This window comes from Mycena indigotica (genome assembly GCF_014461135.1).
Source record: "Mycena indigotica strain 171206Taipei chromosome Unknown Mind.scaff0009, whole genome shotgun sequence".
Classification (NCBI taxonomy): Eukaryota; Fungi; Basidiomycota; class Agaricomycetes; order Agaricales; family Mycenaceae; genus Mycena; species Mycena indigotica.
Genome location: NW_023503008.1, coordinates 1,841,761 through 1,867,433, shown reverse-complemented (window position 1 = coordinate 1,867,433; position 25,673 = coordinate 1,841,761). Strand labels below are relative to the sequence as shown.

The following is a 25,673-nucleotide window of genomic DNA, read 5'->3' as shown; positions in this document are numbered from 1 at the left end:
TGTAAATTAGGACTATGCAATTTAAGCTGTCTCGCAATGAACAGAACCCATGAACTGTCATCCAAGGTAGTGGAATGTCGATCCACGGTACCGGACCACTACCGGTGCTACACGAAGAGGCCAAAGTCCACGATAGACAAAGATCGAACCAAACCGTCAAAGTGGCTCTGGGTGGTCTTCCACCCCTCCTCGGTCACATCGACACTATCCAGCGCTTGGATGGGAATGTTGAATGTGACAACAAGGTCCACGAGTTTGTCTGGTATTCTGTAAAGCGCCATGAGAATCCGAATTCGATCACCCGCGCTTTTGTTGAATTTCGCCACGGTCTGGATACCAACCAGCGTAATGGCTGATGGAGTCTTGTCCCCTCTCGTATTTGTAAGCGTAGCAACGGCCTCGACCAACGCAGTCTCAGCCGAGTTGTCGTGGGCGAGCGAGTCAAAATGAAATCTAACGCTCAAGATAAGAGCCAGGTTGCCGTGAGTAAGGAGTACCTGATCGCAGAGTCGTCGTCTTGAGCATCTACCCGTTGAAGTACTTCAACAATGATACTGACGTTCGAGTCAGGATAGAGAAACACCTCTTGGTTGTCGGGAATTTGGCGAAAGTCACTGAGAGGGCGAATTAGGAAAATCGAGACAAAATACGTTCATTGTACGATGCGTCGACGAGGTTGCTGGGCAAAACAGCCTTGATTGCACCTCCAAACAAGTCGCGTATGATTGTCGACATCGAGATGATCAAGTGCGTTACGGTCACGGTCACGTGTATCTCTAAACAAACGCGTCCATGGAGCGACGAACCCTGCAGCCGACAATAGATCCCAATTCCAATGCGCGGTCAGGCATACCCGTGCCTGCCTCAGTGAAGAAGCCATCTGCCACTGGTCGTATGTCCATAGCGGGTCCCGCCCTGCGTGCGCCTCAGCCCCCACCATCTATACCCCGACAATCAATTATGCCTGGCTCAAATCCGCGCCAGTCAATCATGAGATCTCAAAATCTACCCCCCAACTCGCTCCTCCTCCAATCAGCTTCAAAGCAGAACTTTGCGCGGACGCCTTTGAACAAGTGTGTCTTGCGTTGGCCACCCGATTATTATATCTAACCCTAGATTTCCGTAGTAGTACGCGTCGGGGTTCTGTCTGGGGTGCTGGCTCTTCCGCTCAAATTCCCCCGAGCAGCCAAACCTTCAAAGACCCTCGTCCTCTACGAGACAAACCTTTCCAGTCCCAAATGAAACTCGACGTTTACAACTATCTGCGGAGCATTGGTTATGAGATTGCTCAATCAACCCTGAGTAATATTCAAGGAAAAGACTATCGGGCTATCTTCGACTGTCTCGTTGGAATCCTCGATCCAAATTTTCCGCTAAACCCTCAAGTGCGCTTCGAGGAAGAGTTTGTGCCTGTATTGAAGGCTTTACACTATCCATTTGTGAATGCCATCGACAATAAAGCACTGGCAGCTCCTGCCAGCATGCACGCTTGGCCGACACTCTTAGGTGTGTTGCATTGGTTGGTGGAGTCGTGCAAAGTATGGTCTCTTTTTGGCTTAAAGTGTTATTGAACTAAATTAGGCCGTCACTGCATACGAAACCAGTGGAGACCCTACCCTACAGGTAACATCGGACATACCAGAAGAGTTTGAAGACCCTTGGGATCACCAAGCACTCGCTTTCGACTATTTCGTTCAGGCTTATGGGATGTGGTTGGACATGATGGCCGATGATTTTGTAGAACCTACCCAGAATCTAGAGGATCGCTATGGTCTGAGATCTTTCCTATGTCTCGTCTTTCACTCAGTCAGCCCACAGCTCGCAAGAATGAACAAGCACAAACAGACCTCGATGACAAGGTGCGACGGTTAGAAGAAGCTACAATCGAATTAGATAAACTCAAATCGACTGCTGTGAGTTTAATTTCTTGCGACCCCCTCATTACTCACTCGCGCCTGTCAAGCCGCCAATAGCACAGCTTCAGAGCGAGATTCAAATGCTGAATGGTGATGGTGATAAATTCCAGAGGATACTTGCGCAGTACAATGCTCGGAAGAAGAGAACCTTGGACCAAATCACGTCAGAGAAAGCTCAGCTCGTCACTCAAGGTAAATTATCCTGACAGCCGCACAACACGGTCACTATTGATGGCTTATAGGTCAACATCTTGAGCATCTACGGGAGGAGCAACGGAGACTGGAAGTTACCGTCAAAGCACAGAATCTATCTCCAGAAGAGGTCATCAAAATGAACTCCGACCACGAGACTCTCGAACAGACATTGAAAGACCTGCAACAGAAAATGGCCGAGACGTCGAGGAACGTAATGACATTGGAAGTTAACGTGGCGAACCGCGCAACAAGTGCAGAGGAAGCCATCGACATCTATACCCACCTACTCGCAACACTAGATCTGTACCCTGCACCGTCCGCTCCACTACCCACGACACCATTGACTTTGGAACTGAATACGGCCTCACCGAATCCTCAACAACTATTAATTGGTGATATTCGTGGGGCTATAAAGCCTTGTCTAAGCATGGTGGCTGAAAGCAAGCGTGCGGAGCGCGCCACGGTGGAGAGCGAGCGGATAAAGTTCGATGACGACCTCGACAGGCTCACAATGGAGTGCGAGAATATTGAAGAAGAGATGGCTCAGGTCGAGAAGAAAGTGGTTGGTCTAAATGATCAAGCGGATGATCTACGAGAGGTTTGGACCAAAATACCTAGGAAGAACCGTACTAATCAAGCATATAGGTGGCCCAGCAAGAAGCAACGGTTGCCAATTCTGACGCGACACGATTGGAGCGAGAGCTGGCAAATGCAAAGACGGCAGCACTTGCCAATGGCATGGGTGTCAAATCGAGGCTACAGGCCTTACAATTCCAGTTGAGAAAGTTTGTCCACAAATTCCTTAACTGCTGACAACGATCAAGGTATCGCGAACAAATGGAAAAGGTTTCGCGACTGAAGGATGAGACAGTGCGGGCCATTATAAAAAATTCAACGGACATTACGAATTTTAAAGCGACGCTTTCACAGCATCTCGCAGAGCTAGCGGCTGCGGCCAAAGCAGACGAGTGATTTGTAATCTGTGTATTCGTATGGTATTTTTTGGTTATTTCGGTCGCCAATCGGTTTGGTGTTGTGGATCAAAGGGTTTCCAGTTTCCCGAATCAGCGTGTGCAATGTTTGCCTTTCCCATCATCGTCAAGAGTGCTCAGGTCCCACAAATTTCTAGACTCTCGTTGTTCCGGACCCTTAAGCTCGGTAATTTCCCAGCAGCTCATCGGGCACGTTCATGTCGCGGTTCAACCGGCTTGGAGTAAACCGAGTCGAAACGAGCGAATGGGAATCGTTTCCCTCGGGAATCCAAAGCTACCCTGGACGTTTATTGCTCAAATGGGGGCACTTGTTATCTGCCGCCGTCTCTCACGCTCAGTTATAAGAAGACCAAGTCTCAGGATATAGGCTGCGCCACTGCTTGCGTCAAGTTTCCTCGTCCTCTTTCAACCATGTCTACGGAGAAACTCCCTCCTTCAATTCCTGCCTACAGCGATGCAGAGAAGGGCATTCTCGACACCATTCCCCCCTCCAGCTACTATCCCGCCGACAAGAAGGAGGTGGTAAAGCAGCCAGCGCCACCAAAACCTTCCCCCAAACCTAAGAAACGCGTCTCGAAGTGGATTCTATGGAAAATATGGTTCAACACATACCGGTATGTGACTTGCGTGGCATTACTGGGCTGTCCTCATCGTCCCTAGCAAATTCTTTACCTTCGTCTTCACACTCAACATGGTTGGGATCGGCCTGGCAATTTCAGGTCACTTCCCATACGCAGTGAACAACTCCGGTGCGATGGTAGTAGGCAACCTGAATTTTGCCATCGTGAGTTGTGGGTCGATATATGTGCGTCCTGGCTGATTATGTGTTCAGTTGATGCGCAACGAGGTGTTTGGACGACTTTTATATCTGTTTGTCAACACTCTCTTTGCCAAGGTGAGTCGGTATTTGTCTCGTGATCACATTTACTCAGATGCAATATGAAGTGGACGCCTCTATGGTTCCGATTGGGCTGCACCTCGGTACTACAGGTGAGGCAACATTCCCTATTAGACCAGATCTTGACTAAATTACACCAGCATCTCGGCGGCATTCACAGCGGATGCGCACTTTCTGGCGTTCTCTGGCTACTCTTCAAAGTTGTCAACAGTTTCCGCCATCTCGACGTAACTCACGATGCAATTCTCATCATGGGCGTGGTCACAAACGTGGCAGTTATTATCAGTGCATTAAGCGCATTCCCTTGGGTGCGCAATACCCACCACAAGTCCGTAAACCCTTAAATACCTCTTGCATCGTCGAGCTGAGTTGGTTCATAGTGTTTTCGAACGGCAACATCGCTTCATCGGCTGGTTGGGCCTGATTTGCACTTGTAGGTCCCAAAGTAAGCCAGGTTTGCGTCCTCACAATCAATCACAGGGATATTTGTCATTCTTGGAGATACCTACAATCCCGAAACTCGCTCATGGGATACCGCTGGTCAGAAGCTCATCAGACACCAAGACTTCTGGTACACTTGCAGCATGACATTCTTGTACTTTTTTTCTCTCTCTTTTTGACGCTACCTTGCCGCTGATTACTCGCTGCTAGTATCGTGCTACCGTGGATTTGTGTGCGCGAAGTTCCCGTGGACATTGAACTGGTGAGTAGGACTCGAAGGTGCCTACTCGTACAAAATCTTACCTCTTTTGCCTAAGCCATCCCCCAAAGTTGCTATCATTCGATTCAAGCGAGGAATGCAGGTGTGTACAAATGAATTGAATCAACTGGTTTTCCTTAATCCTGTTGCAGCAAGGCCTCCTAGGTCGTATCAGTCGCTCCTCCATCATGGAATACCACGCCTTCGGCATCATTTCGTGCGACCACTTCTCTATTTGCGAGTCACGGCACTGATCTACTCGACTATCTAGTGAAGGGACCCATGCGAAATACCACTATATGATTGCTGGAGTCCAAGGCGACTTCACCAAAGGTCTTGTCAACGACCCCCCCAAGGTAAAGCAGCCATGCCATCACGTAATCTCGATATTCATACGGCTTTAGACCTTGTGGACACGTGAACTCAAGGTAAATAAGCATCGTATTTCTGGTCTTGTTTTGAAGTCTTCAAGTTTGCTGGCGTCAGTAACACAAGTACGCTCTATAGGCGCGGTATAAGAATTTGCACTGGGACTGGAATCGGAGCCGCACTTTCAACATGTGCTATCTTTTTCTTTGGCTTCTTTTATCTGTGCTTATACCCCCCTCCCTAGGTCTTCAGTCTCCTTACTGGTAAACTTTCCTGCGTCTTTTCTGTCTGACCTCTGGCTGAGCTTGTTCCAGGTATCTTATCTGGATAGGCTCAGACCAAGAAAAAACATTCGGTCCGACGATTGCTGGCCTCATCAACCGGCATCTTGAGGGCAGGGTTACACTCTGGGACAGTAAACAACGTGGTGGTCGGCCAGACACTATGAAATTGCTGTCAGAGGTATACCATTCATGGGATGCAGAAGGTGAACAGCGAGTCCATCGGAGGAAGTAGCCTTGGTCCTGATTTTTTGACAGTCGTTTTCATAACTTCAAACTTCATTGGAAACTCAGAAATGATGGAGGGTTGCAAGGCTGCTGGCATCCCTGCGGTTTGTTCTTTGACCTGTTGCTTCACACTGGACTCACAGTCATGCAGTTCGGTACTCTCTGGGACTTCTAGACGCTGTGCCGACATTAGACCATGCCAAGCTGCGAGTTCGCATGACATTTGTAGCCGTAGCCCTCATAAATAATTTCAAAGCTTGGTTTCGCGGATGATTAGACGAAAATTCATGCCATTAAATGTGATCCTCAAGTACTTGTCCAAATTTGCCCATCCACGGCCATCGCCTGCGAAGATTTACCGAGGTATTTGGCCGTAACTGGACTCCTTCAACAGCCAATTCGGTCAATATCCGACCCAAATTTCGCGCGTCCTAATGGATATCAGGTTGCCAGTCGATGCAAGGGGAATAAACTCACATCGGCCCCACTATGCTGCCTGCCTATAAACGGCTCCAGTCCGAGAGTCTTCAATTGAGCAGGAATATTGAGTCTGCCCTTGGGAGCGTCCTAGAAATGAAGCGAGTTGCACAGCGCGCGATCATCGTAAGCTAAACGGACCGATTTCGTCCCACTATGAAGCCGCACTAATTGACGAACATCGACAAAGTCGCCAGCTAACCATTCTGGCACGGGTATCTGTCAAGACATTCAATTTTTGTACTGATTCGGCATTAACCACTGGCTCGGGAGATGAAAGCTTGTTTGACGACAAAGTGTGATATATCCCAAGGACCATCGGTGCACCAGCAATACTTGAGCTTTCGCCTGCCGAATTTGTCGATTACGCCCTGCTTCATCAGAAACGAGCGGAGAGAATCGAGAACCCTCGGAAAGTCGGGTGCTGCATCGACTTTCTCCTAAGACATGGTCATGAGGAAGAGCCACATATTGCGGAGGGGATTACTTGTGTGATATTTGTGAGGCCTGTGCAGAACGCTGAGAGTTGAGGCCGCCAGGAAGGTCGGACAAAACTATGGAATTCAGCAGCAATTTCGAGCTGGATTGAGATTAAATTCCGTCCCAATATCGCTACACACAAGGCGTACTTGACTGGCGTGATCGTTTTCCGTCTTGTCTTTCCACTTCATCAGGAATACAGGAAACTCCTGGATCCATGAAGTTGGAGGAGAAACATGGACGAGACAACAAGCCCGCTTACGATAATTTCGTTAGGGTACATGAAGTCTTTGCCTTCCTCACCTAACAAGGGGTCACTCAAATATCAGCACTCTAGCAGATGGATTTTACAAGTCGCTTCAAAGTCGGAGACCTGGACGAATATTAGAATATAGCATCCACTACCATGAGAAATACCAACCAAAAAAACATCATATGGCTGCTTTATTTTCGTGACTGCCGACGTCACAGGTTTAGGAACGACGCTACGTCCAGGAGGCGGAGATGATATCAGTTGCCTGAACTTGAGAGGTCGATTGAGATATGCATAACAAAGATAGATGAAAGGTAGGAAAAGTAGACAGACCCACAACGGCCAAGAAGATGACATCGAGAAGGTGTCTTGTCACGTGAAGATCATCCTCTTTTCCATGTTGGGTAACGGCGACGACCTTCAAGATGATTTTGTTCCAGATGCTAACTTAGAGGAGGAGGAGGAAGAGAGCCTGGAGGAATCAGAATACGGTGTTAATCAGAATCAACCTGGATCCACAGCAGAGTCATCGGATGCAAAGAAGCGCAAACGATTACGGGAAAGGGAGAAATTTAAAAAAGTACGTGCTTGCTTCAACTATGCTCTGGTTTGGATCGCTCTAAGTCTTTATTATTTCCAGAGAAGAAAACTTGCGTCTGGTGCCAACGAGGAAGTTGACCTGGAGCATTCAGACGCCGAACAATCGCCTCACGAGCTTGCAGAATATCTAGCAGTCCTTCAAGCCAAGGCACTGAACAAGCTTCCCCTTGAACTCGACGATCTCCTTATACCTCCCACCTCTATTGCTGACACAACAATGTGGTCCAGCTCGAGAACATTGGACAATTTTATCGACTTTGTCGGCAAAGGTATGCTATGTGATTCATTTGATCCTCCTACTGATCTAGCTAATCTCAGTCTTGCCAAGTCTCCGGTTACGCCTCTCTCAACGATCAAAAACGAATGGCTCTCCGACTTTATTGTTTGTTGCAGGAGCAGCGCTTCGAGTGGTAGACGTAACGAGGGTGCTCAAAGACAAAAAGTTGCGTGGGGACAAAGGCGGAGAAGTTGCGAAACTGTTCGCCAAACACTTCAAGTTGTCGGAACACATTTCATATCTGCGGCGAACCAAAATTGGTTCAGCTGTTGGAACTCCCGGCAGAATAGGCAAATTGTTGGAAGCGGGTAAGGAATGGCATATTATCTCTATGGCGGTTATTTATTCCACTGCAGATGCCCTCTCGGTCTCCCAACTAACGCACATTATTCTCGATGTGACTTTCCGAGATGCCAAAAAACGCAACATGCTAGACATTCCAGAAACCAGGGAGGAGGTTTTCAAGACAGTTCTGGGTGCACCAAAGGTGTTGGAAGGGATTCGCAGTGGTAAAATCCAGGTTGTGTTGCTGTGATAAGCTAGAAACCTTTTGGGTTTGTTCTCTGTGTAATCTACTGCAAGTTAGCATGAGTTTGTCAATTTGAGCAGATTACGCACTCTCGTCCATTTGGGCACTTTATGAATACCCTTGCGGTAACCAACAGCGTGGGGCGTATAGACGGTGTATTTGTCTTTTGCTAACATCTCATGCTCTTTGGGCAGTTCCAACGCCCGTTCCTACTAAAGTCAATATATGCTCGGTGAAATTAGCAGTGATATTACCAGAGCATGGCATTGAACCCCACTGGCTCGTACAGCTTCAATCACTGCGTCTACTTTTTTAAGTCGCGACCTAACATTCGCTTTGCGAGTGACCGATAGTTTCCAAGGCGTCTTCCTGCGGTCTGTTATGCAGGTGACAATATAGGACAAAAGTAACTCACCAAAGGAGCCCGCCCTGGCTTATAGGTGTTGCTCGGAAAGCTCCAAACATTCAGAGACGAAGAGGAATCTGGACCACGTGACGCTTCAGCTTTTGGCCTCCACGACGATGGAATCTCCCGAAGTCGCGATGGAGTACGCTCATGATGGGCCCAGATTTGCTACTGGGCTTATTCTTCCGCCTCCTGACATAAAATGTGCGTCTATATGTCCGTCCTTGAGTTCCCTTGCTGATTTTTTTTCCAGCTGTCATCGACCGGACCGCTCTTTTCGTCGCGCGGTCTGCAGACCCGCCTCAATTTGAGGACAAGATTCGCGAGGGGCAACGTTCCGACCCGAAGTTCTCTTTCTTGAACCCTGCCGACCCATACCACGGTTATTATCGCCACAAGATGGATAGAATATCCAAAGGAGACCTTGGAGACGAAGCGAAAGAAAAGCAAGAGAACGGAGAATCAGAAAGCTTTGCAGAGCCTATAGACATAGGTATTCAGCCTCCCCCACCAGAATTTGTGTTGGACCTCCCCAACATAAGCTCGATTGACCTGTAAGCCCATGCTTTGACTTGTACAACACTGACTGTTGTAGGGACATTCTAAAACTCACTGCGCTGTTTACTGCCAGACGGGGTCGCACATTTCTGGCTTCTCTATCTGCCCGTGAAGGCCGCAACTACCAGTTTGATTTCCTGCGACCAACTCACTCCCTTTTCGGCTATTTCAACCGGTTGGTGGAGCAGTACACCAAAGTTCTTCATCCTAATAAGGAGATGCTGGAACAGCTCAGAAGTCGTACAGAAGTAGGTACGAAATGGACGGCGCTCGAAATCGCGAGACGCCATGCCAAGTGGGAGAAGCATAAGCGAGAACAAGACAAGAAACGGCAGGATGACCAGGAGGCTGAACGAAGTTAGGCTTTGATTTAATCCATCCAACAGCCATGGCTAACTTTTTTTTTTCAACCAGTCGCGTTTGCTGAGATTGACTGGCACGACTACCACATTGTGCAAACCATTGAGTTCACTGGTGCAGATGCCAACTCTGAACTGCCTCCTCCTATGAGTGTCCAAGAAGTGGAGAACATGACACTCGCTCAAAAACGCATGGCTGCCATGATCATGGAAAACACTGCAGATGACATTGAGGCTCATCGTGCGAAACAGGCAGCGGCCGAGGCTGAGGCGGCAGCAGCCGTTGGTGGCGATATGGATGCACCAATGGAAGAGAGCGATGATGAAGAACCGTCAGTGGAGAGGTTACAAAGAGAGGCAGAAGAACGTCGCAAGGAAATAGAGCGGGCTACAGCGCTCCAGGCAAGTTCTATGAATCCAGCAGGCCCAATGAAAATCAGAACCAATCACGTTCCCAAACGTACGTGTTGTCTTTCTTTAAGCCCGCATCGTCGCTCATCGCTATCTTTTGGTAGTTGGCGCAAGAAATAAGGAAACGATGACAAGCTGTACAATTTGCGGCCAACAAATCCCCGTCGACGACCTTGAAGAACACATGCGAATTGAGCTTCTTGATCCTAAATGGAAGGAGCAGCGCAACGCTATCGAAGCGCGTAAAGCTCAAGCATCCGAATTACAAAGCGGCGCCAACGTTGTTTCTGCGCTCAAAGGTTTGGCGAGGACCAGAGTGGATATTTTCGGTGGTGAGGGTGATGAAGAGCGACGTAAAAAGGAAGAAGAAGAAGAGCGAGAGAAGCGAAAAGAGCGAGAAAAGGTTGTATGGGACGGTCATACAAATTCCAAGACGAACACAATGGACAAGTTTTCAACAAACGTCAACTTCGATGAACAAATCGCCGCTATCCATCGAGCCAAAGGCCTGGGTCCACAAGAGATCAATGCGATTGGGCCAGGAATTGGAACTGCTGCTGCTCCACCTCCTTTGAGTTCTTCACTTCCAGCACCACCAGCCTCATTACCGGCTCCCCCCGCCAGTCAACCTGGAGCATACCCTGCTGCTACTATTTCTTCTGGCCCCCAACCCTCGTCAGCTTACCCACCACCCGTTATGCTACCTCCTTTACATTATCAGCCTATGGACTCCGCTCAGCCATTTGGCTATCAGCCTCCACCTCCCGGCCAGTCTATGCATCCATCACGTGCTGCCGCTCTCGCCGCTGCTAACGGAGTACTGGCCGCTCAAGCAGGACAGGTTCGAACTGCTGATGAAATGGAAGGAGCTACAGACGATATTCCTCCCGCTAAACGGCAGAGAGTAGCCAAGTTGCCTAATGGCCAGCTTTACTCGGAAGCAGATTGGTTGACCAGCCATCCGGTGAGTAATTCTAAGTTTTTCTTTGTCAAGTTCAACTCTGATGGATCAAATTTTTAGCATCCTATATCACTGCAGATTCAGTTGCCCTTGGACGACACAAAGCCAGAATGGAAGTTGGACGGCAGTGTGGTCACCATTCCTGATCTTCCTCTCAACTTGCTTGTCTCAACTCTTCGGGATCGCATTTTGTTGCACACAGGCAGCAATGTCGGTGTTTCCCGAATCCGGCTATCATACCAGGGCAAGATGCTCAATAACAAAGACACGATCGCTCTTTACAACTTGGAGGACGAGGATCTACTTGTGTTGAGCGTTCGAGACGCAAAAAAGGAAGTAGACGCATTAATACCTTATCGTACTTTTTTGTGGGCATTATGAAGCCTTGTCAACATTGTTACCCGCCTGTAGCTCATAAGAAGACCTCGACCCTCCTCGCTCCAGAGTCTTTGTGGACCGTGACTGTGGTGTCATGTCCGCCAACCATTCATCGTCCGCATGAGAAATTCGAGGGCATGTGCGTCGACGAAATATGCTTTGTGGTGACGTGAGGTGCGGGGAGTGCAATAGACTGGGAGGAGTTGGCGGAGGGTTGTTTGGGACAACAATTCTTAATGACCGTCTCCTGGGAGTAGGGGGGCAAGCGTCAGTCATAGGAAAAACAGCAGCGCGAGACGGGGAGTTATAATTCCATTAAAATTCGATCGTGTCCAAGAATTTACATTCAGTCAGTCTAAGAACTCGAACCTCCGCAGCAACAAGCCACAAACAAGAACGAGGATAACACAAATGGCTCCATCGAGAAGCAGTGGTGGTCGCTGGCGTCTTAGTTGGCTTGGCACTGGAGTACGTGGAGGAGGCACAGGTATTATCGGTTCCGGTGCTATAGCAGGAGATGTTTGTTCCGTTACTTGCTCTGTGACTACGGGTTCAGGTTGAACTGCTCCGTCTTCCGTCGTCGGGTCTGGAAGTAGCTCCTGGTTTGATTGCTGACAATGTGGGCAAACCCAGGACCGTGATCTAGTAGACAAGCATTTAGTAGATTTCTTTCAGAAGCCCCGCAGATGCTTACAAAAGAGCTAATCGTTTACGTTCAGCTGTTGGGTGTTCGATTGAGCCTACCCCGACGGCTGCTTTTCCTTTCAACGGGAAGAAACCTTGTAGCCCGATTATCGCTAGCAAAGGTCAGTTGAAGCAGTGAATTCAACAGCGTATTCACCTGTCCTTACTCCCCACGCAGGTTGCCACAATTCCTCGTGATCTAAATAGTCTCAGTTGAGGAAGAAAGACAAGACATCGAGGACGCACAACTCGTAAAGCTTATGCATATCTAGAATCAGTAAGCGAACGGGTAACGGAGGTGTAATATCAGAGCAAACCTTGGTATCAGTTTCAAACCGACCACTGGGTGTAAGCATCATGAGTGCTGGGGGCCGGAACGGATATTCTGCAGGAAGGAGAATGCGGAAGTGGTACAAGCCTCGAAGAAGCGTGAGAAGAAGACAAGAGATGGACAATGGGACCCATACCTCCTTCAAATTCTGTTCCAGCAGGACCGCGAAGAGTACAATGCCATTCCTGGTTTACTTCAGTCAAGGTACACAAATTTGAAGAATGGCAAGCACAAATATATCGTCTTCTAGAGGAGCTGCAGAGTACTCTGGAGACGGATCGTTTGCCAACTCCCTAGCCTATAGATGTGTGAAAACATTCAACGACAACGGATCGAAGTTGCTCACTTCCTGCATAATGCGCTTGACCGCTGATAGAGAGTCTCAGAGTCACTTCATTCAAGAGTGTGGCAAAGAACCTGAATTGTTCTTGTTCAAACCAGCCATGGTGAAAGGCAACTGAAAGCAGCGCTATCGCGGTCAACGTGGAAGGGAGTCACGGCCCGATCCGTGTCACACACGATTTTGAACCTCGTTTGAGGGCAACACCCACCATAGACTGAGGATTCTCACCTTCCACCTCGCTTCCACCTTGTTCAAGTGAGGCTACTCTTTCCGTGATGATTTACATCCAAAAACTACGCGTTCGCCCCAAGAAAGGCAAGTTTGCGGTTGTGCGATCTCCACCTCTCACCGTTTTCAGCCCAGCCATATAACATGTGTGGGCCACAACTTGCTGCTATGCTGGGCTGTTGGGCAGCCACATCTGACATTCAGAATCATGCTGCCTGCAAGGAGGCTGCAGAAACGCTTTTCCATTGTATGAGGACAACGGTACGTCTCTCTCTCCACGCACTTCACGACGCATCCTGCTCACTGCTACCTTGCTTAGCCCTTGCCGAAGAAGAGCCATAAGCCCACAATTAATTACCATCTTGCGCGACTCGGTAAAAAGCTCCAATAAGACCATTTTCATTTGCAACGCGACTAGCACCTGTCTGATGTCCTGTCTGCTTTAAAAAGAGGTGGTGAGCCGCCTCTTCCTTCACTTGAACCCTTCCTCCATGCAATCTAACGACGTCGCTGTTTTTTGGGATTATGGCAATTCCTCTTTCCAAACTGTTTCTATTGACTAACCAGTGCTCAAGAAAATTGTCATGCCCCATCTAACATATCAGGCAAGACTGATTTCTCCTTGGTTTTGGCTCACCTGAAACAGCTTACAGGCTACCAAATAGCTGGCTACATCAGGAATGTAGCCCACCGCTTTGGGAAAATCATTTGCTTCAAAGGGTATTTAGAGATGGCATCCAAGACGAATGCGCTCCGCTCGGAGTTGCAATCGTCTGGCGTGTCGCTGGTGGACTGTCTAGACAATGTCAGACAGGACATTGCGAATCGAATGGTCATGGTGGACATGCTTGTGCATGCTATGGACCACCCGCATACTACTTTCATTCTCATCTCTGGCCATCAAGAATTCGCATATGTGGTCTCGATTCTCAGATTGAGAAAGTTTGAAGTCGTCGTCATCTCAACCTCCGCCCATCCTAGTCTCACCAGCCAAGCTTCGATTTCGCTTGACTGGGATAAACATATCATGGACTACCCAGCGGCCGATTCAAGCACGACCTCTTCGTCGCCTACAACACGTCCAGTAGAACTGAATGGCAATGCTTCACCCATTAGGTCCGACCATTTCAAAACTCCACCTCTGCGGCCTGTCGACACATTTGTTGACTCTCCCATCTTACCTTCGCCACAGCCAGGAGCTGCTCCCGCCTATACAACCAACGTCTCTCAGCCTTCGGAAGTAGACACACCTCGTCCTACACCCGTGAAACTCGAAACACCTTTCCTCAGTAGCAACTTGAATAGCCTGCCTCAAATGGCTCCCCCTCGCCCATCGTCTGCCGTTGCGGACATCAGACCGATCAGTATACCTCATTCGTCCCCGAGTGTCATCCGTGCCCAGTCCTTCAACGCACCGAAGCCTTTTTTCCCGCCACCTCCCGAGTTTCCTTCAGCCACGACGTCTGTTAAAGACTCAGTGCCGAAGAGTATGCAGCCAGCGACGATTCCTCCTTCTCCCCCGCTTGCTAGTACTTCTTCGACTGTCCATCTTTTTGGGAGCGCTTCCTCTAAAAATCCTTTCGATCCACTAATCAACGTTCTGGAAGCACACAAGGCCAGCGGACAGTCACGACCCCTTCGGTCCATTATCGGGCAGGAATTGGCCAAGTCGGTTTATGAGCGTGCCGGCGCGCAGTCATTCGCCGAATACACGGCACAAGCGGAGCAGCATGGTTTAGTTGAGATGGGAGGCAATAACGGCCTTGCCTGGATTTCTTTGAAAGCCCCTTCTGTCAATACGAAGAAAGCAATTCCTGTCATCTTCCAACCTTTGGTTGATGCTATCCTGAGCCAAAGAGCTCGGGGCATCTCCAAACCTCTTCGGAGCGTCATTGGCTCTGAGATTGTGGGAGGGCCGTCCGTATATGCGGCTGCTGGAGTCAAGCAGTTTCGACAATATACTGCGCTGGCAGAACAAAACAGAATCATTCAGATGGGAGGCGCCCAAGGCGAAGAGTGGATCATGCTTCACAGTAGTGTACTCTAAAATATACTCTAAAGTGTACTTTGCGTGAGAAAACTTTGTCCGTCACAAAAGGACTCGAAATTTCCTAAATAAGTATGTTATCTCGCTCTCTGGTCAACTACGCTCGACGTTCGTTTTCTGGCTCATCTGTGGCTCTTTCCGGTCATAATAAGTGGTCCAAAATCAAGGAGAAGAAAGGCGCAAACGATGTCAAACGAAATGCGGCCATAACTCGCGCGACTCGAGATATACTCACTGCGGTTCGACGTGAGTTGGAAGGTTTTCGTGAATCAATGGCTTGTCCGTCTCATCTGCGGAAAAGTTGGGGGCTCTCCTGATCCAGAAAAGAACTCGGCTCTCGCGGCAGTTTTGCGTAGACTTAAAGACATCCCCAAAGAAAACATATCGTCAGCCCTTGAAAAGGTTGCTTATCCCCTCTCATTCCATAGGTTAATACCGATTATTTCAGGCAGCCAAACGACGTGAACTCAACGGAGAAGATGTAGTCTACGAGGCATTGGCGTACAATGCTGTTGGCCTTATAATGCACGCGTTTTTAGGCTTGGACAAAAAGAAAAGTGACCAATCCCTTATGACAGCGAATGCACGACCAACAATCCAACAAGGACTGCCGCCAAAATCCGGGAAATCCTTTCTGAGCATAGGTTTGCGGCTTATATTAGATTCGCTCTCCCGTGTAACCTTGGCCGCAGTTCTCGTCTGACCCCAGTGCGATTCATGTTCGACCGGGTTGGATCCGTCACTGTGATCATGGACAAAAGGGAGGAAGATCATGAACTGGACTTGATTCAGCTTATTGACTACGCGACGGACAATGGAGCGGAAAATTATTCAGAGACGAGCTTCGAGAAAGAAATCCAAATCGAGGTATTATTTCCCGCCTACGCAAGCAAAAATATGATATGTACTGCACTCCAGTTCACTTGTCGTCCGGAAACCCTGGGAAAACTCGCATCAGCACTCGCAGACTCCCCAGGGCTTTGTCGAGCCGTCTTGGGAAGTGAAGTTGTTTTTACGCCCACGTCAGACCTCAACCCATCATTGGACCAAGATAGCGAGATGACCGAAAATGTTACCGACCTCATTCGAGAGATAGAGGAAAATGAAGATACCAGGCGTGTCTGGGCCACATGGAGTCCAACCGCGTAATTTAAGCACGTTCACTCGTCGCTATAGAATTTTTTGCGGGCCTCTTCGGCTTTGTGTTTGCGTTCCTGAGATAATTCGCGGTTAGCGGTAGTCCGTTTCAGTCTCTGAGCAAACTTGTGTGAGCATTCAGGTTCTTTGGATTGGCTGCATCAAACCTCTTCTCGCAGACATAGGTTCAACTCGTCTTTCTGTAGGTTGCAGAAACCCAATAGCCGCGCCCAGTTGTTAGAGTGGCATTTTTCTAATGCTTCTATAAAGTCTTTGCACACTAAGAGGCATTGAGTAGGCAGGCAAAAGCAGAGACGAGCACTAACCTATTTTCTTGTCTGACAATTGTGAGTGCATGACCGTTCGTGGTAACCGGGTCACGGCCCGGCACAATTGATCGCATCGGGAGTCGAGACCTTCCTCCTACCAGTATGAGCGTTGATACGGTTTGCCTGTTGACGGCTTTTTTCGTATCGTTGCTCAATCTTCAAGCTAGACTTGCATTTCCACTATCAGGACTCTTGCTGCCGATGTCGTCGCAAAATCGAATAGTGGACATCCAGGTGCACCAATGGGCATGGCACCAGCTGCCCATGTCCTCTTCTCTCAGTAAGTCCCAATTAGTATCGCGGCCAGCAGAAAGATGACTTCCTACAGGTTCTTAACCGCGAACCCCTCCAATTCCAAGTGGTTCAATCGCGACCGATTCGTTTTGTCGGTAAGATAGCCGACTCCAGCCAAACTTTCGACACTCATCTGGCTGCATTAGAATGGCCACGCGTAGCAAATTCTTTTTCAATGCGTGAATCCCAACTCATCTGAGAATCAGGTGTGTTCTCCAATATACCATGCTACACTTGCTGGGTAGGCCTACTTTTCATCCCCCCCCAGATTACTGACTAATCACCGTATAGGGTACAAGATTTCCATGGATGACCTGAAGCTGTTCCGTCAATTAGATAGTTTAACTCCAGGCCATCCAGGTAGCGTGAACTTGCTCATCCGCGACTAAATCAGTGAAATCGTCTCCTTCTGTTACAGAGGCAAACCACACGGACGGTTCGTCGAGCATAACTTCACCTTGACTCCCGACTCAGATATTCTCAGGCATTGAGGTGACCACAGGACCTCTCGGCCAGGGTTTTGCGAACGGCGTTGGCCTGGCTATTGCTTCTAACCATCTTGCCGCGGTCTACAACAAACCTGACTTCGAGTTGCTGAACAACTTCACCTATGGTAACTTCCTTCTGCTCATGGTCATTCATGACGACGGCTCTTTTAGTCTTCTGTGGTGATGGTTGTCTCATGGAGGGTGTTTCGGCGGAAGCAGCCAGCCTGGCTGGCCACCTCCAGCTAGGCAACCTCATCGTCGTGTATGATGATAATCGTATGTCGCGCCTCTTCATACCGTGCGGTTACTAATTTGAATAGACATCTCCATTGACGGTGATACCGCCATCGCTTTCACTGAAGATGTTGGTGCTCGTTTCCTTTCGTATGGCTGGCAAGTGCTCCATGTCGAGAATGGCGACAGGTCAGTGTTCATTTAACACTCACAACTCGTCCACCGACAAGCTTTCAGTGATTTGGACGGTATTAACAAGGCCCTGAACGAAGCTCGCGCAGAGAAAAGCAAGCCCACAATCATCCGGCTCCGCACGACCATCGGATTTGGTTCTAAAGAGCAGGGCACTCATGGCGTTCATGGCTCTCGTCAGTGTCTTACGAATGGCTCGATAAATCTAAACCAGCCATAGCACTCAAGGCCGATGATATCGTTGCCCTGAAAACGAAATTCGGATTCCCTCCGGATGAAAAGTTCTACGTTCCTGCTGAAGTCTACAAATTCTATGGCGAGATCGCCCAAAAGGGAGCCAGCGCTGAGGCGAAGTGGAATTCACTCCTCGCAGCTTATGGACAGAAATATCCCACGGAACACGCGGAGCTCACTCGTAGAATTGCGGGAGAACTTCCCCAGAACTGGGAAAAGGCACTCCCTGTTTACAAGCCTACGGACTCGGCCCAGGCATCGCGCAAGCTGTCTGAAATTGCCTTGACATCTCTGGCCGCAGTTTTACCTGATCTGTTGGGTGGTAGCGCTGACTTGACATCGAGTAACTTGACCAAAGTCCGTTCATGGGTTGCGACAGGTAGTCGTTGTAAACTGAGTTTTTTTTCAGGTGAAAGGATCTGTCGACTTCCAGCCTCCTGCCACGAAGCTCGGCACATACGCCGGCACTTATATTCGCTATGGTACACACTTTTTATCAGCCACGATTCAAACATTAACACAAGTAGGGGTTCGTGAACATGGAATGGGAGCCATTGCAAACGGCCTTGCTGCTTATGGCGGTATCATTCCCTTTGTTGGCACTTTCCTCGTGCGTCGTTCAATCCAAGACAACTCTTATCCTCTAACGACGAGCGTGTAGAACTTTGTTTCTTACGCTGCTGGGGCAGTCCGTCTGTCTGCTTTGAGTCGCGTGCAAGTCATCTGGGTTGGTACACATGATAGCATTGGACTGGGAGAGGTAAGTTGTTTGTCTACTACCTTTGGGGTTACTAATGGTTTGTAAAGGAGTAAGTCGTTCCCAACCAATCTCATCCAAATATTGAAGAGCTGCATAGTGGTCCTACCCATCAACCAGTTGAGACCAATGCTCACTTCCGTGCAATTCCCAACCTCGCATTCTGGCGTCCCGCGGATGGCAACGAAACTTCTGCAGCATACTCAGTCGCCCTCAAATCGAAACATACTCCCTCAATTCTCGCACTATCTCGTCAAAACTTACCGAATCTTGAAGGATCGACTATTGAGCGGGCCTCCCGCGGCGGCTACGTTTTGATCGAAGAGGAGAAAGAGGACCTCACTATCGTCAGTTGTGGAAGTGAAGTCACAATCGCGGTCGAGGCTGCCAAGAAGCTTAAAGAGCAAGGCATCAAGACTCGCGTTGTTAGTTTGCCGTGCTGGCTTGTCTTCGACCAACAGGATGCGCAATATCGTCTCAGTGTACTTCGCAGCGGAGCCCCAATTCTTTCCTTGGAAGCTCTTTCAGTAAGTGTTCTGATTAACCCGTTGGGCTTTCTCTTACACATTCTTGCCAGACGCTTGGCTGGGAAAGGTATAGCCACGAACAATATGGTTTGACTGGATGGGGAGCATCTGGACCATATCAAAAGGTATACGAGAAGCTCGGAATCACTGGCGCAAACATCGCGGTCGTCGGGAAGAAGGTTGTCGACTTTTACAAGCAAAAGGGCGGCGAGGTTGTATCACCACTTGTCCGCGCGTTGTAAGAGAATGGGAGCGCAATAAGGAAGAATCATGTTGTAGAATTAGAGACTAGAAGCTACATGGGCTCCGGGCCTATTTTCTTCTGGTGACTGCGAGAGTGTCCCAGTGAGCGCGCTCCTTGATTTCGGCTTCGACGTCGATGACATGGGGGAGGAGGTAACGAATGTCCTAGAAGCCATGAAATCCGGCTCGTGAGGGCAACGGGAAAATGATACTTGTTCAGGCTTGGTCCACTGTTCTTTTGGCAACGGTGCGTGAAGGACATCAGCTTGGGAGGCGCGCTTGATGCGGAAGGCACGGTCGTAGGCCTGGCGGGGGGTCAAGCGAGAGAGAGCCTGGAGGGAAAGTATATGAGGTTGGTGCGTGGTAGTATGATTTGAAGAACCTTTTGAACTTCGGGCCGCTCCTCGATGACTGGAGACAGATGAGAAATGGGAGAGAAAAGGGAGAGAAGAAACTGACGAAGGTCGTCATACAAGAGACCATACTGGCGGTAAAGGGCACCACCGGCATACCAGTTGGCAATGGGGGTAAAAATCTTGGTAAGGGTTGGCGACGAGCGAATGTACGGCGCGAGCGAAATGCCTAAGGCGCTCCCAGCCATGACGGTCAGAGTCGGAATCTAAATTACGACAGACAACGTGACGCGATAGAAACTTTTGGTCACGTCACGTTCCAATCGCATCGATAGCCACAACTCTTTCTCCTACATCCACCATGTCTGCTACCGAAAGAACCTACATTATGATCAAGGCAAGTATTTAGACTGTCTCTACTGAAAATTATCTAATCGTCTTCCAGCCCGATGGCGTTCAGCGCAACCTCGTCGGAAAGATCATCGCCCGTTTTGAGGAGCGCGGATACAAGCTTATCGCGTTAAAATTCGTTCAACCCACCAAAGAACATCTTGAAAAGCGTTGGTCTACATGAAGCATTTTTCGATACGCGTCGCTTAATGGTGGTTGTAGACTACGCTGATCTGAGCAGCAAGCCTTTCTTCCCTGGTCTCATCAAGTACATGGTTTCGGGACCCGTTGTTGCTATGGTTTGGCAGGGAATCGATGCTGTCAAGACTGGCCGTGCGATGCTTGGTACTACCAACCCTCTCCAATCTCCCATTGGCTCGATCCGTGGTGACTATGCCATCTCTGTTGGCCGTAACATCTGCCACGGCTCCGACTCGGTTGAAAGTGCGGAGAAGGAGATTGCTCTGTGGGTGTCCTTTTTCCATCATGAGCAAGTTTGCTTATTCTCCTATGTAGCTGGTTCCCTGAGGGTGTGATCCAATGGACGAGCGTGCTGGAATCGTGGATCATCGAGAACAACTAGTGTCCGACTAACCGTGTATCAGAATCAATGAAAAAACAAACTGTGTCATAGCCAAGAAACACTGCAGTTCGCTCCCACCACTTTTTGAGTTGTACCTTGGGTCAACGCAAAGCTTCGCACGACCGTGGAGAGGTCCTACCAATAAGGTCCTGAACGTTTCCTTCATGGCAATATTATAAGTCTGGGCGAATCGCGACGCTTCTTTCTCACCTCGCTGCCGCCTAGTATGCATTATACCCTGAAGAGTATTGTCCTCTTGTTCTTTCTGCAAACGATCCATCTCGTTAGTGCTGCAAACGGGGACTCTGGTGAGTGTCACCGCTAACTTGAGCCTTGCAAATCTAAAACTGGTCCTAGGTTGCAACTTGTTCTTTTGTCTGAACATCACTGTGAGCTCTAATGATGTGATGACTTGTGCGCCTATTGCTCCAGCATCACGCCCCAATGTTGACCACTAAAAGTCCAAGTTAAACCTATCTGGGACACGTTTGGCTGGGTCGGCTTGTAAGACGACTCGTCGCCGAAATCGTCGCCTTGCGCTGAACCAACTGCAGGGGTTGGGGCCGCCAGATGAAAGACACACATATGGTTGTGCTCTGGGATAACACAAATGGCTCTCGCATCTTATCACAGCGATATGGAGTTGGTCACGTGGAGCCAGTGGTGGAGGCCAATCCTCCTCGACGAGCAAGCATGGTCGAGCCTGGGGAGCCGACATGGAAAACAAAAAGCGACTCGAATCACTCTGTGTCGGCATTCCAGATTCCTGTGAACAAAAGCGACTCTTATCCAGGCACCATGATTTGGGCTTACTCCCTGCGTCGACCAGACCCTGATCCAAATGCCGATCTTACTGGCCATTATGTTGCGGGCACCTTGAACATGCGCTTAGATAAGATCGTCAACGACTTCCCTGGAACGGGCAAGGAGATGGCTAGCTACCGCAAGAAGGCTATCTTGCATGCAACATTCGTTGCAATTGGTTTCCTAGTAGTGCTTCCTCTTGGCTCGTTGATCGCTCGTTGGGGACGCACAGTTACCCCTCTCTGGTTTAAGGCTCATCAAGTTCTCAACCTATATCTAGCGCTCCCGCTGATCACGACGGGCTTTTTGCTTGGTCCGCTTGCTGTCTTGGATCGTCAAGCAAGTCATTTTGTCGATGCTCACCAGGTAGTTATTATTATTATTATCCAAATCTTGTCTTGATTGGTCCTAGATTTGTGGCCTGTTGCTTTTCGGATTGTACATTGCTCAACTCTCACTGGGTCAGTTCATCCATTCAAAGCGCGCAGTTGCTGGACACGTGCTGCATCCTCCAAGGAACATTCTGCATGTCGTGGTCGGGATAACTATAATTTGTTTGGCCTTTCTCCAGGTTCGAAGTGGATTCACTGAGTGGGCCTCACGAACTGGCACATCCGATGTCGCAATTTGGCTTCGTGTGGCTTGGATAGCATGGGCTGTGGTAGGCTGTCATTTTTCAGCTCTGTCAAGTTCTCACTACATTAGCTCTTACCTTGTCTCTATCTGAGCGGCCTTGCTCTGCTAAATCGTCAGTTCATATCGGAGAGAATGGGGGGCTCCTATGACTTTCCACTTCACAAGAATTATATCGCTCTGGCGGCAACACCTGGCGATGAATCGCGAGGCCACGTTGAGCCGGAAAGCAGACAACCACTCCTTGAAAGGGACCAAGAGTAGCGGCGAGGGATTCGGGAAAGCCGAAAATCTATTTTGCGTGTGGCAACAAACCGAGGCTGATAAAGTACAAAATAATAGTACAGCACTGTAGGACAAATAAGATAGGGAACAGAGATGCACGAATGAAGAGGATCAAGTCGCCCTCTTGGCGCCTGAACGCGGCTTGCTTGTTGGTTTGGAAGCGGCAACCTTCTTTGGTGCAGCCTTGGTCGTAGCCGCCTTTGCTTTCGGTGTTGCAGCAGGCTTCTTCCCAACGACAGCCTAGAAAGAGTGAGCGACGAGATAGAGAGGAAACCACGACAACAACAGACCTTCTTAGCCTTTGCAGCAGTCGAGCTCGCCTTCTTCGTTGTCGGTGCCTTGGCCTTGCCAGCAACTGTCTTCTTGGTCGTTGTTGTTGTCGTCGACTTCTTAGCTGGTGTGGCCTTTGTTGACTTGGTGGTAGTGGCAGCCTTGGCCTTCGTCGTTGTTTTCGGCTTCGATACCGCTTTAGTCGACGTCGCTTTGGCAGTCTTGGCCGGTGCAGCTTTCTTCACTGCAGGCTTCGATGAGGTCTTTGACACCGGCTTAGAGTTCTGAGACAACAAGTTAGGGGCGTGCCGATAAGACAGAAAATTGGACACGAACCTCCTTCGACGAATCACCACGGTTCTTGGGTGCGAGCTTCACGCATCCAGAGGGTCCTTTAGGCTGGACAAAGATGCCCGATTCGACCCCGGAAACAATAGCCCGGTTCAAGTGAGAAACATCGGCAGCGCTGCTCAGTTTGTATTGGTCCTCAGCGTACTGTGGCTCATCGTAAGTGAGTGGCTTCATGCATGGTTAGACAATACGAACCTTCTTAATCGCGTTGCGCGACACTCCAGTCCGGGGCGATTCGGCGTTGACAATGCATTCCTATGGCCCGTTGTTGGTGGCAAGCTATGCAATCTAGTACAAGTAGATTCACCGTAATGATTTCCTTCCATGTTGGATGGGCGGGGTTCGCCTTAGAGGCCTTGGCCTTCGTGGCAGTCGATTTCTTGGCCGCTGTTGTTTTGGCCTTGGGTTTCGAAGTCGGTGCTTTCTTCGACGCTGGTTTGTCTTGTTTCGATGCCGGCGCCGAAGCAGAGGCAGAGACTGGAGCGACGGCTGCAGATGCGGACATATTCTTTGCGATGGTCGTGGTTTGAGGTAGAGTTGACGGCCGTGAACGTGACCGTCCTAATTTAAACAGGAGCCATAAATTGAACACAGCCACCAATCCCAACGCGTCAACAGATCATTAACATCACGTGCAACTCACGCCTGCGCGTTCATCAATTCACTACAAACGCCCCATTGGGTAGTACTGTCGCCCTTACGCCAGTCCCAATCCACTCTTCTTCATCTGACGAGCCAGGAATCGAGACATAACTCGCTTCCATGCTCGCTAACTTGCCAACAGGTGGTCCGCGCACCATCAGAACTCCCGTTGGGTCACCTCCCTGTTCAACCACGTCATCTTCTACTCCAACCAATTTCGCCTCTATGTTAATGCTCGGCGGCCCGCTATGAGCTGTCTTTGTTCCCAGATCCTGAAGGTCAAGTGCATGCGAAGCTAGCACTGGCCCAGCGACCAACGGGTGAGAGAAACAGTTAATCACAGGTACCGATAATGCAGCTCGAGATGGTGTCAAGATTTCCCCAGGAATTGAACCTATCCCCCATTATTATAAGTCACAACTAAGATAGTATTGACCCGCTACTCACCTTCGCTAACGATCACGGCTCTCAACGCAGCTGAACCGTCACCTGCAACATGAGCACGGGCCGCGTCCAGCACCAATCGATCCCACAGACTCTCTTTCGTGACATACCCGTCAGCGATTCCCGCCAACTTATGACGCCACGCGAGTGGGAATAAGAAGAACGATTTGCGCGCTTGCTTCAAGATAGCATCTCCCAAAGTTTGGAGATGTCCTGGCTTGACAAATGCCAAAGTTGTTGGGGGGATTGGATAGGCATTGGCGGACAGTGCATCGGTTAAGTCGATCCGAGAGGTATCTACATGAGGATGATGAACAATGAGACATTCACCAAAGCATTTTACTGACGTTCACCGTCATGGAAGAGTTTGGAGCCATCTAGGGTTGCAAAGCTTGTGCCCTCAAAGAGGGCAGTATAAGCAATAGCTCTTCCATATGCACTTCCCAGAGAGTGAGCGGAAACGACGGTGTCGAGCTGTGAAAACGCGTGTGAAAGTGGCAGTAAAGCGCGAACAGCAGCGACTCCAGCCGTGAAATTTTCGTGTGTTAACTGCGCGCTTTGGATCTGACCGGACTCCGTTGAGAAGAATGATAGAGTAAAAACATCGCTGGGCTCTGGGAACGTTGAATAAGATAAGCGTCGCAGGTTTGTTTGCACTTGCTTGGGAGTGGGCTGATAATCTTTTCCACCCTGACGCCCTCTCGTTCAACGTCTGCCCATTTGAGAACTTTGACGCGACTGGCAACCGTAGCCATCGCCTGGGCGCTGGGCTCACCGACAACGATAATGGTGTGATTACGGTTTGTTTCACCAGCATCGTAAATGAGTTCGAGCACCTGGGACAACATAAAGCTGTGGGTTATAATGGCCGATGGAGGATGGGATTCAAGAACCGGGGAGAGGAGGTTGGATGCGCTGAGCGTGAAGGAAGGGATTGAATGCGATGCAAGAGCCAGGTCAGCAATAATAAACTCTATCGGCTGTTAATGGATACGCGCGAGAATAAGTGGTTAAACTGACCGATAGAGTCGTTCAACAGCAGGAGTACATTCGACTCTCCAACTTCTAAACCTGCAAGACGCAAAAGTCCTGTGCCAAACGCGGCAATACGGTCTTGCAGTTGCGGGTTCGAAATCTTGACTTGATCAGCTTTCAATACGACAACACAGCCAGAAATTCACCCTTGTAGACCAAAGCATACGAGGGGCATCAGAGTCTGGTTTTAACATGTCCGCAAGGATATGGACGTCCTTAGCTGGCCTCAGCGGAAACTAGAACGGATTGAATGCGCGACTCCACTGTCAAGATTATATGTACTCTGCCCATCAGACCGGTACCGTAGTTTCTATAGATTGCACTTTCACCAGGATTCCTGACGCGAGCAACATCACTTTGGCGTCCAAGGAGAATGGGATGAACGAGTGGTTGTGGTTTATAAAGGTTGTTGAGAAGGAAGATAGTGGCAGCAATGAGACCAAGGAGTATTGTGGTCTCGTCAGTAGTAGTGAGCGCTGCAGGGAGAGGCATGTCCCACTATGGCACAAGATGTTGGGAGTACGGGTTGAGGTGGCTTTGGCAGCAA

The 25,673-nt window shown here is 49.3% G+C and overlaps 17 protein-coding genes across 17 annotated transcripts; 9 read left to right on the top strand and 8 right to left on the bottom strand.

The window, feature by feature from the left end:
* Nucleotides 1-107: 107 nt before the first annotated feature.
* MIND_01049900 (uncharacterized protein) lies at nt 108-735 on the bottom strand (the record flags this gene model as incomplete). Its single annotated transcript, XM_037367084.1, has 3 exons — nt 108-453; nt 498-614; nt 662-735. 3 exons carry the CDS (start codon nt 733-735, stop codon nt 108-110), a joined length of 537 nt encoding a protein of 178 aa, XP_037216478.1.
* Nucleotides 736-792: 57 nt separating this feature from the next.
* On the top strand, nt 793-3,083 carry MIND_01049800 (putative kinetochore protein NDC80; the record flags this gene model as incomplete). Its single annotated transcript, XM_037367083.1, has 8 exons — nt 793-1,073; nt 1,127-1,538; nt 1,582-1,771; nt 1,819-1,913; nt 1,964-2,108; nt 2,159-2,709; nt 2,757-2,887; nt 2,936-3,083. 8 exons carry the CDS (start codon nt 793-795, stop codon nt 3,081-3,083), a joined length of 1,953 nt encoding a protein of 650 aa, XP_037216477.1.
* A 431-nt stretch (nt 3,084-3,514) lies between these two features.
* MIND_01049700 (Urb2 domain-containing protein) lies at nt 3,515-5,754 on the top strand (the record flags this gene model as incomplete). Its single annotated transcript, XM_037367082.1, has 17 exons — nt 3,515-3,717; nt 3,764-3,887; nt 3,936-3,998; nt 4,049-4,093; nt 4,142-4,329; nt 4,382-4,434; nt 4,482-4,596; nt 4,653-4,704; nt 4,760-4,804; nt 4,854-4,918; nt 4,973-5,057; nt 5,106-5,129; nt 5,174-5,261; nt 5,315-5,333; nt 5,385-5,557; nt 5,610-5,683; nt 5,731-5,754. The coding sequence occupies 17 exons, from the start codon at nt 3,515-3,517 to the stop codon at nt 5,752-5,754; spliced, it is 1,440 nt and encodes a 479-aa protein (XP_037216476.1).
* A 118-nt stretch (nt 5,755-5,872) lies between these two features.
* On the bottom strand, nt 5,873-7,158 carry MIND_01049600 (Exonuclease domain-containing protein; the record flags this gene model as incomplete). Its single annotated transcript, XM_037367081.1, has 9 exons — nt 6,958-7,158; nt 6,888-6,909; nt 6,799-6,839; nt 6,686-6,745; nt 6,544-6,636; nt 6,316-6,496; nt 6,198-6,262; nt 6,057-6,146; nt 5,873-6,010 (listed from the first exon to the last, which is right to left on the bottom strand). Exons 1-9 carry the CDS (start codon nt 7,144-7,146, stop codon nt 5,873-5,875), a joined length of 879 nt encoding a protein of 292 aa, XP_037216475.1. The 5' UTR covers nt 7,147-7,158.
* Nucleotides 7,097-8,201, top strand: MIND_01049500 (Protein cms1; the record flags this gene model as incomplete). Its single annotated transcript, XM_037367080.1, has 4 exons — nt 7,097-7,369; nt 7,430-7,658; nt 7,708-7,974; nt 8,023-8,201. The coding sequence occupies 4 exons, from the start codon at nt 7,097-7,099 to the stop codon at nt 8,199-8,201; spliced, it is 948 nt and encodes a 315-aa protein (XP_037216474.1).
* A 4-nt stretch (nt 8,202-8,205) lies between these two features.
* MIND_01049400 (54S ribosomal protein L31, mitochondrial) lies at nt 8,206-8,660 on the bottom strand (the record flags this gene model as incomplete). The annotated part of the gene is made up of 4 exons (XM_037367079.1): nt 8,206-8,238; nt 8,285-8,404; nt 8,450-8,564; nt 8,611-8,660. The coding sequence occupies 4 exons, from the start codon at nt 8,658-8,660 to the stop codon at nt 8,206-8,208; spliced, it is 318 nt and encodes a 105-aa protein (XP_037216473.1).
* Nucleotides 8,661-8,705: 45 nt separating this feature from the next.
* Nucleotides 8,706-11,271, top strand: MIND_01049300 (uncharacterized protein; the record flags this gene model as incomplete). The annotated part of the gene is made up of 6 exons (XM_037367078.1): nt 8,706-8,805; nt 8,855-9,155; nt 9,197-9,516; nt 9,574-9,978; nt 10,034-10,893; nt 10,951-11,271. Exons 1-6 carry the CDS (start codon nt 8,718-8,720, stop codon nt 11,269-11,271), a joined length of 2,295 nt encoding a protein of 764 aa, XP_037216472.1. The 5' UTR covers nt 8,706-8,717.
* Nucleotides 11,272-11,618: 347 nt separating this feature from the next.
* Nucleotides 11,619-12,728, bottom strand: MIND_01049200 (UBC-like protein; the record flags this gene model as incomplete). Its single annotated transcript, XM_037367077.1, has 9 exons — nt 11,619-11,910; nt 11,963-12,065; nt 12,110-12,151; nt 12,199-12,220; nt 12,270-12,370; nt 12,420-12,468; nt 12,516-12,581; nt 12,630-12,652; nt 12,701-12,728. 9 exons carry the CDS (start codon nt 12,726-12,728, stop codon nt 11,619-11,621), a joined length of 726 nt encoding a protein of 241 aa, XP_037216471.1.
* Nucleotides 12,729-13,584: 856 nt separating this feature from the next.
* Nucleotides 13,585-14,901, top strand: MIND_01049000 (NYN domain-containing protein; the record flags this gene model as incomplete). The annotated part of the gene is made up of 1 exon (XM_037367076.1): nt 13,585-14,901. One exon carries the CDS (start codon nt 13,585-13,587, stop codon nt 14,899-14,901), a length of 1,317 nt encoding a protein of 438 aa, XP_037216470.1.
* Nucleotides 14,902-14,975: 74 nt separating this feature from the next.
* Nucleotides 14,976-16,050, top strand: MIND_01048900 (uncharacterized protein; the record flags this gene model as incomplete). Its single annotated transcript, XM_037367075.1, has 6 exons — nt 14,976-15,147; nt 15,203-15,303; nt 15,350-15,426; nt 15,480-15,545; nt 15,594-15,768; nt 15,820-16,050. The coding sequence occupies 6 exons, from the start codon at nt 14,976-14,978 to the stop codon at nt 16,048-16,050; spliced, it is 822 nt and encodes a 273-aa protein (XP_037216469.1).
* Nucleotides 16,051-16,061: 11 nt separating this feature from the next.
* On the bottom strand, nt 16,062-16,395 carry MIND_01048800 (COX assembly mitochondrial protein; the record flags this gene model as incomplete). Its single annotated transcript, XM_037367074.1, has 3 exons — nt 16,062-16,154; nt 16,206-16,318; nt 16,365-16,395. 3 exons carry the CDS (start codon nt 16,393-16,395, stop codon nt 16,062-16,064), a joined length of 237 nt encoding a protein of 78 aa, XP_037216468.1.
* A 74-nt stretch (nt 16,396-16,469) lies between these two features.
* Nucleotides 16,470-19,335, top strand: MIND_01048700 (Transketolase; the record flags this gene model as incomplete). Its single annotated transcript, XM_037367073.1, has 17 exons — nt 16,470-16,484; nt 16,535-16,647; nt 16,696-16,756; nt 16,808-16,818; nt 16,868-16,902; nt 16,953-17,021; nt 17,080-17,097; nt 17,146-17,274; nt 17,321-17,425; nt 17,470-17,572; nt 17,621-17,751; nt 17,796-18,166; nt 18,219-18,291; nt 18,337-18,419; nt 18,471-18,606; nt 18,657-19,093; nt 19,144-19,335. The coding sequence occupies 17 exons, from the start codon at nt 16,470-16,472 to the stop codon at nt 19,333-19,335; spliced, it is 2,082 nt and encodes a 693-aa protein (XP_037216467.1).
* Nucleotides 19,336-19,405: 70 nt separating this feature from the next.
* On the bottom strand, nt 19,406-19,937 carry MIND_01048600 (Ubiquinol-cytochrome-c reductase complex subunit 6; the record flags this gene model as incomplete). The annotated part of the gene is made up of 4 exons (XM_037367072.1): nt 19,406-19,501; nt 19,549-19,668; nt 19,719-19,747; nt 19,796-19,937. 4 exons carry the CDS (start codon nt 19,935-19,937, stop codon nt 19,406-19,408), a joined length of 387 nt encoding a protein of 128 aa, XP_037216466.1.
* Nucleotides 19,938-20,050: 113 nt separating this feature from the next.
* MIND_01048500 (Nucleoside diphosphate kinase) lies at nt 20,051-20,662 on the top strand (the record flags this gene model as incomplete). The annotated part of the gene is made up of 4 exons (XM_037367071.1): nt 20,051-20,086; nt 20,135-20,249; nt 20,302-20,545; nt 20,596-20,662. The coding sequence occupies 4 exons, from the start codon at nt 20,051-20,053 to the stop codon at nt 20,660-20,662; spliced, it is 462 nt and encodes a 153-aa protein (XP_037216465.1).
* A 226-nt stretch (nt 20,663-20,888) lies between these two features.
* On the top strand, nt 20,889-22,363 carry MIND_01048400 (Cytochrome b561 domain-containing protein; the record flags this gene model as incomplete). Its single annotated transcript, XM_037367070.1, has 6 exons — nt 20,889-20,970; nt 21,020-21,076; nt 21,124-21,166; nt 21,217-21,832; nt 21,879-22,127; nt 22,172-22,363. The coding sequence occupies 6 exons, from the start codon at nt 20,889-20,891 to the stop codon at nt 22,361-22,363; spliced, it is 1,239 nt and encodes a 412-aa protein (XP_037216464.1).
* A 132-nt stretch (nt 22,364-22,495) lies between these two features.
* On the bottom strand, nt 22,496-23,567 carry MIND_01048300 (H15 domain-containing protein; the record flags this gene model as incomplete). Its single annotated transcript, XM_037367069.1, has 5 exons — nt 23,313-23,567; nt 23,201-23,260; nt 22,991-23,149; nt 22,675-22,938; nt 22,496-22,624 (listed from the first exon to the last, which is right to left on the bottom strand). The coding sequence occupies exons 1-5, from the start codon at nt 23,508-23,510 to the stop codon at nt 22,496-22,498; spliced, it is 810 nt and encodes a 269-aa protein (XP_037216463.1). The 5' UTR covers nt 23,511-23,567.
* Nucleotides 23,568-23,661: 94 nt separating this feature from the next.
* Nucleotides 23,662-25,618, bottom strand: MIND_01048200 (Acetyl-CoA synthetase; the record flags this gene model as incomplete). Its single annotated transcript, XM_037367068.1, has 7 exons — nt 23,662-24,041; nt 24,095-24,388; nt 24,439-24,705; nt 24,753-25,064; nt 25,112-25,226; nt 25,273-25,362; nt 25,409-25,618. 7 exons carry the CDS (start codon nt 25,616-25,618, stop codon nt 23,662-23,664), a joined length of 1,668 nt encoding a protein of 555 aa, XP_037216462.1.
* Nucleotides 25,619-25,673: the final 55 nt, after the last annotated feature.